This window comes from Neoarius graeffei, chromosome 23 (assembly GCF_027579695.1).
Source record: "Neoarius graeffei isolate fNeoGra1 chromosome 23, fNeoGra1.pri, whole genome shotgun sequence".
Taxonomy (NCBI): Eukaryota; Metazoa; Chordata; class Actinopteri; order Siluriformes; family Ariidae; genus Neoarius; species Neoarius graeffei.
In genome coordinates this window covers 42185042-42197974 of record NC_083591.1, presented here as the reverse complement: position 1 = coordinate 42197974, position 12933 = coordinate 42185042, and the positions used below count along the sequence as shown (strand labels likewise).

Genomic DNA, 12933 nt, shown 5'->3' with positions numbered 1-12933 from the left:
AACTTGTCTCCTCAGTCCCCAGACGTTTACAGACTGTTGTAAAGAGAAAAGGGGATGTCTCACAGTGGTAAACATGGCCTTGTCCCAACTTTTTTGAGATGTGTTGTTGTCATCATGAAATTTAAAATCACCTAATTTTTCTCTTTAAATGATACATTTTCTCAGTTTAAACATTTGATATGTCATCTATGTTCTATTCTGAATAAAATATGGGATTTTGAAACTTCCACATCATTGCATTCCGTTTTTATTTACAATTTGTACTTTGTCCCAACTTTTTTGGAATCGGGGTTGTATGTGCCATCCATCCCTTCTATCCTGAAAGCAAGGCTAATTTTTCTCATTTTCAAAAACTGCATTTTTCTGTCTCGATAACTTGAAGAGAAAATGAAGGAATGAGTGTTTTATAGTTGCTGTAACTTAATAACAACAAAACATCATATCACAATCTCAGATTTGATTATTTTCCAGCACTAATCCTGACATATTAACAATTTGCATGAAACTTTTAGGCACAAACAGTTTTAAACTGTATACCATATTGGACAATATGCCTGTGTCATAATGGCACACCATCTCCGAAGTCTGAGAAGGGTCTTGAAAAGCAGGTGAATGGAAAGAGAGGAAAGGACACTGGATCTTGGCTCACCTGTAGGAGGCACTTGCTGACATCGCTGGCGCACAGAGCTTTGTTACAGGCCGAGATGATCGGGATATGGGAGAGCAGGAGGAGAGAGCAGAGTGAAAAGAGAAGGAGGAGGAGGAGGAGAGCCGACCTCATCCTCGCCACTCTGGTATATATACATACATACACACCTACAAAGTAAATACACAGCGAGAGAGAGAGGAGTTAAAAACATACACACTGGGAGAAACTAAGAGGTGGCTGTGGTACTAGAGGCACTTTGCTGGCTTCATAATAATGTCACAAAAAGCAAGGAACATTAATCTGGGGCCATTTCTAAAACTTGTCAAATGGAAATCAAATTTCTGTGGCCTTTTTATTAATGTGTGGCCTTTTCTACAACCACTGTGAGCTGGCCGAGTGGTTAGTGTGTCTGCCTCTCGATTGGGAGATCATGAGTTCTACTCGTGGTTGGGTCATAAAAATGGTACCTACTGCCGTCTGGCAAGGCATGCTGCAATACAGATGCGACAGGGGAGTCGAACTCTCGCGGTTACCAGAGGACTAGCCCCCCACTGTAACCCTAGCTGGATAGACGAGAGGCCAAGGGCTATTGAAGTGGAGATCGACGCCGCCAATGCACCTTCAGGGCCTGGTTAGTACTGGGATGGAAGACTGCCTGGGAAGACCAGGTCCTGGCATGGGAAGGACTTTGACTTTTTCTACAACCATTGGAGTTGTGTTTTGTTTCTTACCGTTTTCACTACCATCCTGTGGCATTATTATGATTATTACTACGACAACCCCAAATCAGAATAACTTGGGACGGTATGGAAAATGCAAATAAAAAAGAAACCAGTGATTTCTAAATTTACTTTGACTTGTGTTTCATTGCAAACAGTAAGAACCCAAGATATTTCACGTTTTGTCTGATCAACTTCATTTAATTTGTTAATATCCATCCATTCCTGTGTTTCGGACCTGCAACACATTCCAAAAAAGTTGGGACAGGGCAATTTAGGTCGAGTAATTAGGTAAAACAATTAAATAATGATGTGATTTGAAACAAGTGATGTCAACAGGTGATTGTAATCATGATTTGGTACAAAATCCAGAAATCCAGTATCCAGAAAAGGCCTAGACTTTGAAGAGCAAAGATGGGCTGAGGATCTCCAGTTGGTCAACAAATGCATGAGAAAATTACTGAAATGTTTCAGAACAATGTTCCTCAAAGCAACATACAAAGGAATTTGGATTTTTACCCTCTACAGTAAATAATATCATGAAATGATTCAAAGAATCTGGAGGAATTTTGGTGAGTAAAGGGCAAGGGCTCAAGCCTAAGCTGAACACCCGTGATCTCCGATCCCTCAGACGGCACTGCATCAAGAACCATCATTCATCTATCGCTGATATAACCACATGGGCTTGGGATTACTTTGGCAAACCTTTGTCAAGCTACAATACAGAGTTACATCCACAAATGACAGATACAACTTTAGTGTTTTCAGCTGGTTCAAAATGCAGCAGCTAGATTTTTAATTGGCACTCGAAAAAAGGATCATATCTCACCCGTACTCGCCTCTTTCCACTGGTTACCGGTGAGATTCCGTATCAATTTTAAAATTTTGTTGTTTGTTTTGAGAGCTTTGCATAATCGTGCTCCAAAATACATCTGCAACCTCTTTCATCCCTACTCAACACCGAGATCACGGAGGTCATCCAGACAACTACTCCTCGTAGTCCCAGGCTGAAGTTTCAGGGCAACAGGGCTTTTTCAGTTGTTGCCCCAAAGCTTTAGAATGATCCTTCTCTCCATATAAGGTTTTCTTCCTCGATAGGGATTTTTAAAACGTCTAAAGACCCACTTTTTCTCCTTCACTTTTTATTGTGTGATTGTGAATTAAAATTTTTACGAATCTGTTTTTGCGCTATTGTTGTAATTGCATTCATTTTATGTCCTTTGTACAGCACTTTGGCTCAACACCTGTTGTTTTACATTACATTAACGGCATTTAGCAGACGCTCTTATCCAGAGTGACATACAACATACCTAGAGCAGCCTGGGGAGCAGTTGGGGATTAGGAGCCCTGCTCAAGGGCAATTAAGCCATTCCTGCTAATCCAGGGAATCAAACCAGCGACCTTTTGGTCCCAAAGCTGCGTCTCTAACCTTTTGGCCGTGGCTTCCGCTAAAATGTGTTTTAAATGTGCTTTATGAATAAATTTGACTTGAAAACTTGAATGTGCAAAAAGGAAGGCTTATATTAACTGTGTCCAGACGCACCATTGACTTCTCTGGGCTTGGAGGCATCTGGGATGGACCATCACACAGTGGAAACGTGTATTGTGGTCAGTACGAATCATTACTCCAGGTCTTTTTTGTAAGAAATGGACACCATTTGCTCCGGACCAAAGACAAAAAGGACCATCGACAACCCCGATTCCAAAAAAGTTGGGACAAAGTACAAATTGTAAATAAAAACGGAATGCAATGATGTGGAAGTTTCAAAATTCCATATTTTATTCAGAATAGAACATAGATGACACATCAAATGTTTAAACTGAGAAAATGTATCGTTTAAAGAGAAAAATTAGGTGATTTTAAATTTCATGACAACAACACATCTCAAAAAAGTTGGGACAAGGCCATGTTTCCCACTGTGAGACATCCCCTTTTCTCTTTACAACAGTCTGTAAACGTCTGGGGACTGAGGAGACAAGTTGCTCAAGTTTAGGGATAGGAATGTTAACCCATTCTTGTCTAATGGAGGCTTCTAGTTGCTCAACTGTCTTAGGTCTTTTTTGTCGTATCTTCCGTTTTATGATGCGCCTATGGGTGAAAGATCTGGACTGCAGGCTGGCCAGTTCAGTACCCGGACCCTTCTTCTACGCAGCCATGATGCTGTAATTGATGCAGTATGTGGTTTGGCATTGTCATGTTGGAAAATGCAAGGTCTTCCCTGAAAGTGACGTCGTCTGGATGGGAGCATATGTTGCTCTAGAACCTGGATATACCTTTCAGCATTGATGGTGTCTTTCCAGATGTGTAAGCTGCCCATGCCACACGCACTAATGCAACCCCATACCATCAGAGATGCAGGCTTCTGAACTGAGCGCCGATAACAACTCGGGTCGTCCTTCTCCTCTTTAGTCCAAATGACACGGCGTCCCTGATTTCCATAAAGAACTTCAAATTTTGATTCGTCTGACCACAGAACAGTTTTCCACTTTGCCACAGTCCATTTTAAATGAGCCTTGGCCCAGAGAAGACGTCTGCGCTTCTGGATCATGTTGAGATACGGCTTCTTCTTTGAACTATAGAGTTTTAGCTGGCAACGGCGGATGGCACGGTGAATCGTGTTCAAAGATAATGTTCTCTGGAAATATTCCTGAGCCCATTTTGTGATTTCCAATACAGAAGCATGCCTGTATGTGATGCAGTGCCGTCTAAGGGCCCGAAGATCACGGGCACCCAGTATGGTTTTCCGGCCTTGACCCTTACGCACAGAGATTCTTCCAGATTCTCTGAATCTTTTGATGATATTATGCACTGTAGATGATGATGTGTTCAAACTCTTTGCAATTTTACACTGTCGAACTCCTTTCTGATATTGCTCCACTATTTGTCGGTGCAGAATTAGGGGGATTGGTGATCCTCTTCCCATCTTTACTTCTGAGAGCCGCTGCCACTCCAAGATGCTCTTTTTATACCCAGTCATGTTAATGACCTATTGCCAATTGACCTAATGAGTTGCAGTTTGGTCCTCCAGCTGTTCCTTTTTTGTACCTTTAACTTTTCCAGCCTCTTATTGCCCCTGTCCCAACTTTTTTGAGATGTGTTGCTGTCATGAAATTTCAAATGAGCCAATATTTGGCATGAAATTTCAAAATGTCTCACTTTCGACATTTGATATGTTGTCTATGTTCTATTGTGAATACAATATCAGTTTTTGAGATTTGTAAATTATTGCATTCCGTTTTTATTTACAATTTGTACTTTGTCCCAACTTTTTTGGAATCGGGGTTGTAGACTGATACCAGCAACAAGTCCAAAAGTCAGGGTGTGTCATGGTATGGGGTTGTGTCAATGCCCTTGGCAAAGGTAACTTACACTTTTGTAATGGCAGCATTAATGCAGAAAAGTACACTGAGATTTTGGAGCAACACATACTGCCTTCAAGCTGACATCTTTTCCAGGGAGATTTCAACAAGACAATACAAAACCACATTCTGCACACATTACAATGGAAGGCATGGCTGTGGAAGAAGAGGGTTCCTGTCTGCTCTGTCCCCAATAGAGAATGTGTGGCCAATTTTGAAACAAAAAATATGACAACAACCACCCCGTATCGTTGCACACCTGAAGACCCGTTTGTAGGAAGAACGGGACAAAATAACACCTGAAAACACTTCATCACTTCATGTCTTCAGTCCCTAAACATCTTTTAAGTGGTTGTGAGAAGGAATGGCAACATTACAAAGTGCGAAATGCTTTACTGTCCCGACTTTTTTGAAATGTATTTCAAGAATCAAAATTTGTTTATTTTGAAAAACCAATAAAAATCACGAGGTAAAACATGAAACAATGTGCTGTTGTATTGTTTTGAGTGCAATGCAGGTGAATGATTATTTACAAATCATTGTTTTGTTTTGAGTTTTAATTTCAATTTCAACATACCGTCCCAACTTTTTCTGATTTGGGATTGGAATATTGTTGTTTGTTTTTTCGCAAGTGTTTCCATTCAGCTATCCCTATACACAAACTCAATATCCATATTAAAAAATTCAAAATTCAGTCTTCACAATCCCGCAAATAAAAACATCTAACATGAATAGCTTTTCTACTGGGGTTATATTTTGTTCATTCCCATTTCTATTAAATTCTCATGGAATATTCATCTCATCTCATTATCTCTAGCTGCTTTATCCTGTTCTACAGGGTCGCAGGCAAGCTGGAGCCTATCCCAGCTGACTACGGGCGAAAGGCGGGGTACACCCTGGACAAGTCGCCAGGGCATCACAGGGCTGACACATAGACACAGACAACCATTCACACTCACATTCACACCTACGGTCAATTTAGAGTCACCAGTTAACCTAACCTGCATGTCTTTGGACTGTGGGGGAAACCGGAGCACCCGGAGGAAACCCACGCGGACACGGCGAGAACATGCAAACTCCGCACAGAAAGGCCCTCGCCGGCCCCGGGGCTCGAACCCAGAACCTTCTTGCTGTGAGGCGACAGCGCTAACCACTACACCACCGTGCCGCCCCTTCATGGAATATTATTATTAGTAGTAGTAGTAGTAGTTTTTCCTTAATGTCCTGCTCTGTTTGCTCACGGAGCCGAGTCCATCCCTTGGACTTTGGGCTACCATGAGGGTGTGATGGATCTACTTGATAGATAAGGTCCTCCTTAATATGTGAACAGTGCCGAGGAGGACGATCTTCTGAATTTCTTTTATCTTGATGTTACCAGGGATTTTGTTGGTGTATTTTTCAATCCCTTTCTTGACCAGACCGAGAGCACCAATGACCACTGGTATGGTTGTGGTCTTCATACCCCACATTCTCTCAATTTCTATTTCTAGAGCTTCGTATTTATTATTAGTTATCCATCCATCCATTATCTGTAGCCGCCAGTGGCGTGCACAGATAGACACGAGGTGGTGCTCAAGCACCTGCCCCTCTGCCCTCTGTCCAAAAAAGTGCCCTTTTGAATTTTTTTTTTTTTTACAGTTTACTGAGGGCAATGTCGACATGATCTTTTAGAAAAGCCGTGGCATTAAAAGCGTGTGTGAAAATAATGTCCCGATGTGTGCCCCCTCCGCACACACACCGGACCTCTGTCTCTCTTGCTCTGTCACGTGAACAAGCATGCAGTGCATTCAATGTGAGGTTGCAGCAGCGTAGCGTCCTGGAAGCCACGGCCTTGTCGTAGCGCAGACAACACATCGGGCAGTCAGTCAGCTCTTCCCCTGCCCCACCAGCCAGGTAACACATGAATCGAGTGAAAATGTATTGTTTGCCCTCTAAACCCAAGCTGTAATTATTTTGTCGTGAAGTAGCCCGTCGCATACAGAAACAACTGCACATGGCAGCCTTTGCCAGCTTATTTGCTCCCTTTCCATATGGAGAAACAAACTGAACAACATTTTAAATGTAGCCTAAACCATTGAGGCAACCCCACTCTCCATCAATTCCGACCTGTTTTTATAGCATGATTAAGAATATCACGTTATGCTAGTATGCACGCCGTTATGCAAATAAATGAGAGCTCCGTTGAGCGTGTATATTTCGTTACAAATTTTAAGATGATCTCACGGAAATCTGTGAATAAACACAGTCTTGAGACTCAAGTCAGTGACGGGAAGATCAGACTTTCAGACTTTATCAGACTTTTTAAAGATGGAACTACAGAAAAATACCCAAAACTTTGATATGATTATGAACACGAGGAGGGTTAAATCTCAGACTTTTATAATAAGGTGTTCCACATGTGCAAAAAAGTGCCCTTTCTACCCCCCAGAGCACTTGCCCCCCAAAATGTCTGTGCACGACACTGGTAGCCGCTTATCCTGTCCTACAGGGTCGCAGGCAAGCTGGAGCCTATCCCAGCTGACTACGGGCGAAAGGCGGGGTACACCCTGGACAAGTCGCCAGGTCATCACAGGGCTGACACAGAGACAAACCACCATTCACACTCACATTCACACCTACGGTCAATTTAGAGTCACCAGTTAACCTAACCTGCATGTCTTTGGACTGTGGAGGAAACTGGAGCACCCGGAGGAAACCCACGCGGACACGGGGAGAACATGCAAACTCCACACAGAAAGGCCCTCGCCGGCCACGGGGCTCGAACCCGGACCTTCTTGCTGTGAGGCGACAGCGCTAACCACTACACCACCGTGCCGCCCCTATTATTATTATTATTCATACAAAAAGTGTGTAACATTAACATTTCTACAACCACTGCAGCTGTGTTTTGTGTATTACCATTTTCAATCCTGGCTTGCTTTCTTGTTTGTTTAAATCATTCCAGATGTCTCGATATAGCCACTGTCATGCACAAACTCAAAATTCAAACTTCATAATATTGAAAGAAAAAAGTATGCCGCATTAAGATGAGGCCTCCTCGCCACTGTAGTTGTGTTTTGTTACCACTGCAAACTTCCTCCAACGAAGTTACGGTATGTTTTCGCCTCGGTTTGTTTTCTGTTCCTAACATAACTCAAAAAGTAGTGAACGGATTTTGATGAAATTTGGAGGAAAGGTGGGTTATGGATGAAGGAACAACTGATTAATGCAAATCTGAAGATGCAGCTTGACGGAGGCATGCAGTCTACCGAGTGCCCTTCTAGTTGATTTTGTTTTGTTCATTTATTTCAATAAGTCAAGTCATTTGTAAAGCGCTTTTAACAATAAACATTGTCACAAAGCAGCTTTACAGAATTTGAATGACTGAAAACATGAGCTAATTTTATCCCTAATCTATCCATCATCTGGAGCCGCTTATCCTGTTCTATCCCAGCTGACTACGGGCGAGAAGTGGGGTACACCCTGGACACAGAGACAAACAACTATTCACACCTACGGTCAATTTAGAGCCACCAGTTAACCTAACTTGAACGTCTTTGGACTGTGGAGGAAACCGGAGCACCTGGAGGAAACCCATGTAGACACGGGGAGAACATGCAAACTCCACACAGAAAGGCCCTCGCCGGTCGCTGGGCTCGAACCCAGGACCTTCTTGCTGTGAGGCGACAGCGCTAACCACTATTCACAAGCTAATCAAACAACTTCACATCCATCCATATGAAGTAATAAACAGGTGGACACTGATGATGATGATGATGATGATGAAGAAGAAACTTTAATGCTGTTATGACTTATTGTCATGTTTTCTTATTAGATAGAGTTTGCATCCTCCATCAGTCCATTTCAGGTGATATATATATAAATACAGTTGTGTTCAAAATAATAGCAGTGTGTTTAAAAACGTGAGTAAAGCTCAAAATCCTTATAATAGTTTTTATTTCCATGCATTGGGAACACTGCACATTATATTCTACATCAAAACATGAAGAAAAATGTATGAATATTTTAATTACTTTACAGAAAATGAAGAAAAATTCATTTTGGGCTGTTCAAAAAAATAGCAGTGTCTGCATTTTTCATTACAAACTCAAATATTGACTGTATAAACTGAAAAAATCTTTAGGATTTAGCATTCCTGTGAATCACTAAACTAATATTTAGTTGTATAACCACGGTTTCTGAGAACTTCTGGCACCTGTGAACAGGTATTCCAGCCCGGGATGATTTGACAACATTCCACAATTCCTCTGCATTTCTTGGTTTTGCCTCAGAAACAGCATTTTTGATGTCACCCCACAAGTTTTCTATCGGATTAAGGTCCGGGGATTGGGCTGGCCACTCCATAACTTTCATTTTGTTGGTCTTGAACCCTGATGCTGCTCGCTTACTGGTGTGTTTGGGGTCGTTGTCTTGTTGAAACACCCATTTCAAGGGCATTTCCTCTTCAGCATAAGGCAACATGACCTCTTCAAGTATTTTGATATATGCAAACTGATCCATGATCCCTGGTATGCGATAAATAGGCCCGACACCATAGTAAGAGAAACATCCCCATATCACGATGCTTGCACCACCATGCTTCACTGTCTTCAGAGTGTACTGTGGCTTGAATTCAGTGTTTGGGGGTCGTCTGACAAACTGTCTGCGGCCCTAGGACCCAGAAAGAACAATCGTACTTTCATCAGTCCATAAAATGTTTCTCCATTTCTCTTTAGGCCAGTCGATGTGTTCTTTGGCAAATTATATCCTCTTCACCACTTTTTTTTTTTTTTAACAGTGGAACTTTGCGGGAGCTTCTTGCCGATAGATTAGCTTCACACAGGCGTCTTCTAATTGTCACAGTACTCACAGGTAACTTCAGACCGTCTTTGATCACCCTGGAGCTGATCATTGGCTGAGTCTTTGCCATTCTGGCTATTCTTCGATCCATTCGAATGGTAGTCTTCTGTTTTCTTCCACGTCTCTCTGGCTTTGCTGTCCATTTTAAAGCGTTGGAGATCATTTTAGCCGAGCAGCCCATCATTTTCTGCACTTCTTTATACATTTTCCCCTCTCCAATCAACGTTTTAATCAAAGCACGCTGTTCTTCTGAACAATGTCTGGAACGACCCATGTTTCTCATGTTTTCAGAGAGAAATGGATGTACAACATGTGCTGGCTTCATCCTTAAATTAGTGCCACCTGATTGACACCTGTTTTTTCACAGAATGAATGACGTCACTAATTAAACTCCACACTGCTATTATTTTGAACACGCCCCTTTCACTTAATTATTCGATTACACAGACTCAGGAGCATGCATGTCATGAATGTTGGGTCTGTTGGTTTTCTATGACTCTACTACACCTACTGGTAAATTATTTGCCATGTAGTAATATAATTTCCACCAAAAACAGTGATTGATCTGGTTAGTCGTGTTGGACTGCTGTTATTTTGAACACAAGTGTATATATTAGTTCTGCACATGGTGTTATAGACTCATATACAAGTTTTGCACATGGGCTATAAACCTGAACACACTTGTGATCTCTTTCACAAGAATACTGCACCTCAGAACACGTGACCAACAAGTTGACTCGATCAGACAACAATAATATGGGGTTTATTTCTCAATTATTTATTCTCCTTACATTACACTTTCCTACACAGACTTCATTTTTAAAACAAAAGAGTAAAGGAGAGTCAGGTCTTACCGTGCAGATCAGAAAGCAACTGCTGGTGTGCAGCCTGTGTCTGCTACTTTCTTTCTCTCTCTCTCTCTCTCTCTCCAGTGTTTCTGCCCCGCCCGAGTGAAGGACTGACTGCCATCAAGCTTCTTAAAGTCACCACGACTCTCAAACTCACTAAGCTTTCCAGGATGGATCTCTGATCCTCTTAAAATGTCTTTTTAAAGAGTTTTGACCATCATTCAGAGGTGGACAGAATACCCAACTTCATTCTTTAAGTCAAAGAACAGATCCCACTAGTCAAATGTAACTCAAATACAAGTGAAAATTCAACTCATCTCATCTCATTATCTCTAGCCACTTTATCCTGTTCTACAGGGTCGCAGGCAAGCTGGAGCCTATCCCAGCTGACTACGGGCGAAAGGCGGGGTACACCCTGGACAAGTCGCCAGGTCATCACAGGGCCGACACATAGACACAGACAACCATTCACACCTACGGTCAATTTAGAGTCACCAGTTAACCTAACCTGCATGTCTTTGGACTGTGGGGGAAACCGGAGCACCCGGAGGAAACCCACGCGGACACGGGGAGAACATGCAAACTCCACACAGAAAGGCCCTCGCCAACCACGGGGTTCGAACCCGGACCTTCTTGCTGTGAGGCGATAGCACTAACCACTACACCACCATGTGAAAATTGTACAGTCAATTTAAAGTACTTGCTTTTAAAAATACTTAATACTTTTTACTGAACTTTTACTTCATTTCTACTATTGTTTAATTCTTAGTATTTTTCTTCCCCATTTATTTTATGTAATTTTATTTTTTATTGTTTACTGTTTTGCTTTTACTTCTGTAAAGCACATTGAACTGCCACCGTGTATGAAATGTGTTATATAAATAAACTTGCCTTGCCTTAAGTATTAAAAGTACATTTTCTAGCCAACGCATCGTTGTATTATTGCCACAACGCTTACAAAACCTAACGCCGTTACCAAAGACAGAAATGTGAATTCAGAAAATGAACGCATGCTGTGCCATCATGGTGGTAAGGTAGCTAGTCAGTGATGCTCCGCCTGACATGCTAGCAGAGGTGGGCCGTAACGAAGTACCTTTACTTGAGTACTGTACTTAAGTACACTTTGAGTATCTGTACTTTACTTGAGTATTATTTTTTTTGGAAACTTATGACTTTCACTTCACTACATTTGAAAGACAAATATCGTACAATCCCAATTCCAAAAAAGTTGGGACAAAGTACAAATTGTAAATAAAAACAGAATGCAATAATTTACAAATCTCAAAAACTGATATTGTATTCACAATAGAACATAGACAACATATCAGATGTCGAAAGTGAGACATTTTGAAATTTCGTGCCAAATATTGGCTCATTTGAAATTTCATGACAGCAACACATCTCAAAAAAGTTGGGACAGGGGCAATAAGAGGCTGGAAAAGTTAAAGGTACAAAAAAGGAACAGCTGGCGGACCAAATTGCAACTCATTAGGTCAATTGGCAATAGGTCATTAACATGACTGGGTATAAAAAGAGCATCTTGGAGTGGCAGCGGCTCTCAGAAGTAAAGATGGGAAGAGGATCACCAATCCCCCTAATTCTGCGCCGACAAATAGTGGAGCAATATCAGAAAGGAGTTCGACAGTGTAAAATTGCAAAGAGTTTGAACATATCATCATCTACAGTGCATAATATCATCAAAAGATTCAGAGAATCTGGAAGAATCTCTGTGCGCAAGGGTCAAGGCCAGAAAACCATACTGGGTGCCCGTGATCTTCGGGCCCTTAGACGGCACTGCATCACATACAGGCATGCTTCTGTATTGGAAATCACAAAATGGGCTCAGGAATATTTCCAGAGAACATTATCTGTGAACACAGTTCACCGTGCCATCCGCCGTTGCCAGCTAAAACTCTATAGTTCAAAGAAGAAGCCGTATCTAAACATGATCCAGAAGCGCAGACGTCTTCTCTGGGCCAAGGCTCGTTTAAAATGGACTGTGGCAAAGTGGAAAACTGTTCTGTGGTCAGACGAATCAAAATTTGAAGTTCTTTATGGAAATCAGGGACGCCGTGTCATTCGGACTAAAGAGGAGAAGGACAACCCAAGTTGTTATCAGCGCTCAGTTCAGAAGCCTGCATCTCTGATGGTATGGGGTTGCATTAGTGCGTGTGGCATGGGCAGCTTACACATCTGGAAAGACACCATCAATGCTGAAAGGTATATCCAGGTTCTAGAGCAACATATGCTCCCATCCAGACGCCGTCTCTTTCAGGGAAGACCTTGCATTTTCCAACATGACAATGCCAAACCACATACAGCATCAATTACAGTATCATGGCTGCGTAGAAGAAGGGTCCGGGTACTGAACTGGCCAGCCTGCAGTCCAGATCTTTCACCCATAGAAAACATTTGGCGCATCATAAAACGGAAGATACGACAAAAAAGATCTAAGACAGTTGAACAACTAGAATCCTACATTAGACAAGAATGGGTTAACATTCCTATCCCTAAACTT

At 41.9% G+C, this 12933-nt stretch overlaps 1 protein-coding gene across 1 annotated transcript in view; it reads right to left on the bottom strand.

Annotated features, from left to right (window-relative positions):
- twsg1a (twisted gastrulation BMP signaling modulator 1a) overlaps window positions 1-10496 on the bottom strand; it is a 55185-nt gene extending 44689 nt beyond the window's left edge. Inside the window, exons 1-2 of the mRNA XM_060905347.1 lie at window positions 10422-10496; window positions 650-816 (exon numbers count right to left, since the gene is read on the bottom strand). Coding sequence (XP_060761330.1) covers window positions 650-781 — 132 coding nt within the window. The 5' untranslated portion in view covers window positions 782-816; window positions 10422-10496. The remainder of the gene's footprint in view (window positions 1-649; window positions 817-10421) is intronic.
- Between the last annotated feature and the right edge of the window lie 2437 nt (window positions 10497-12933).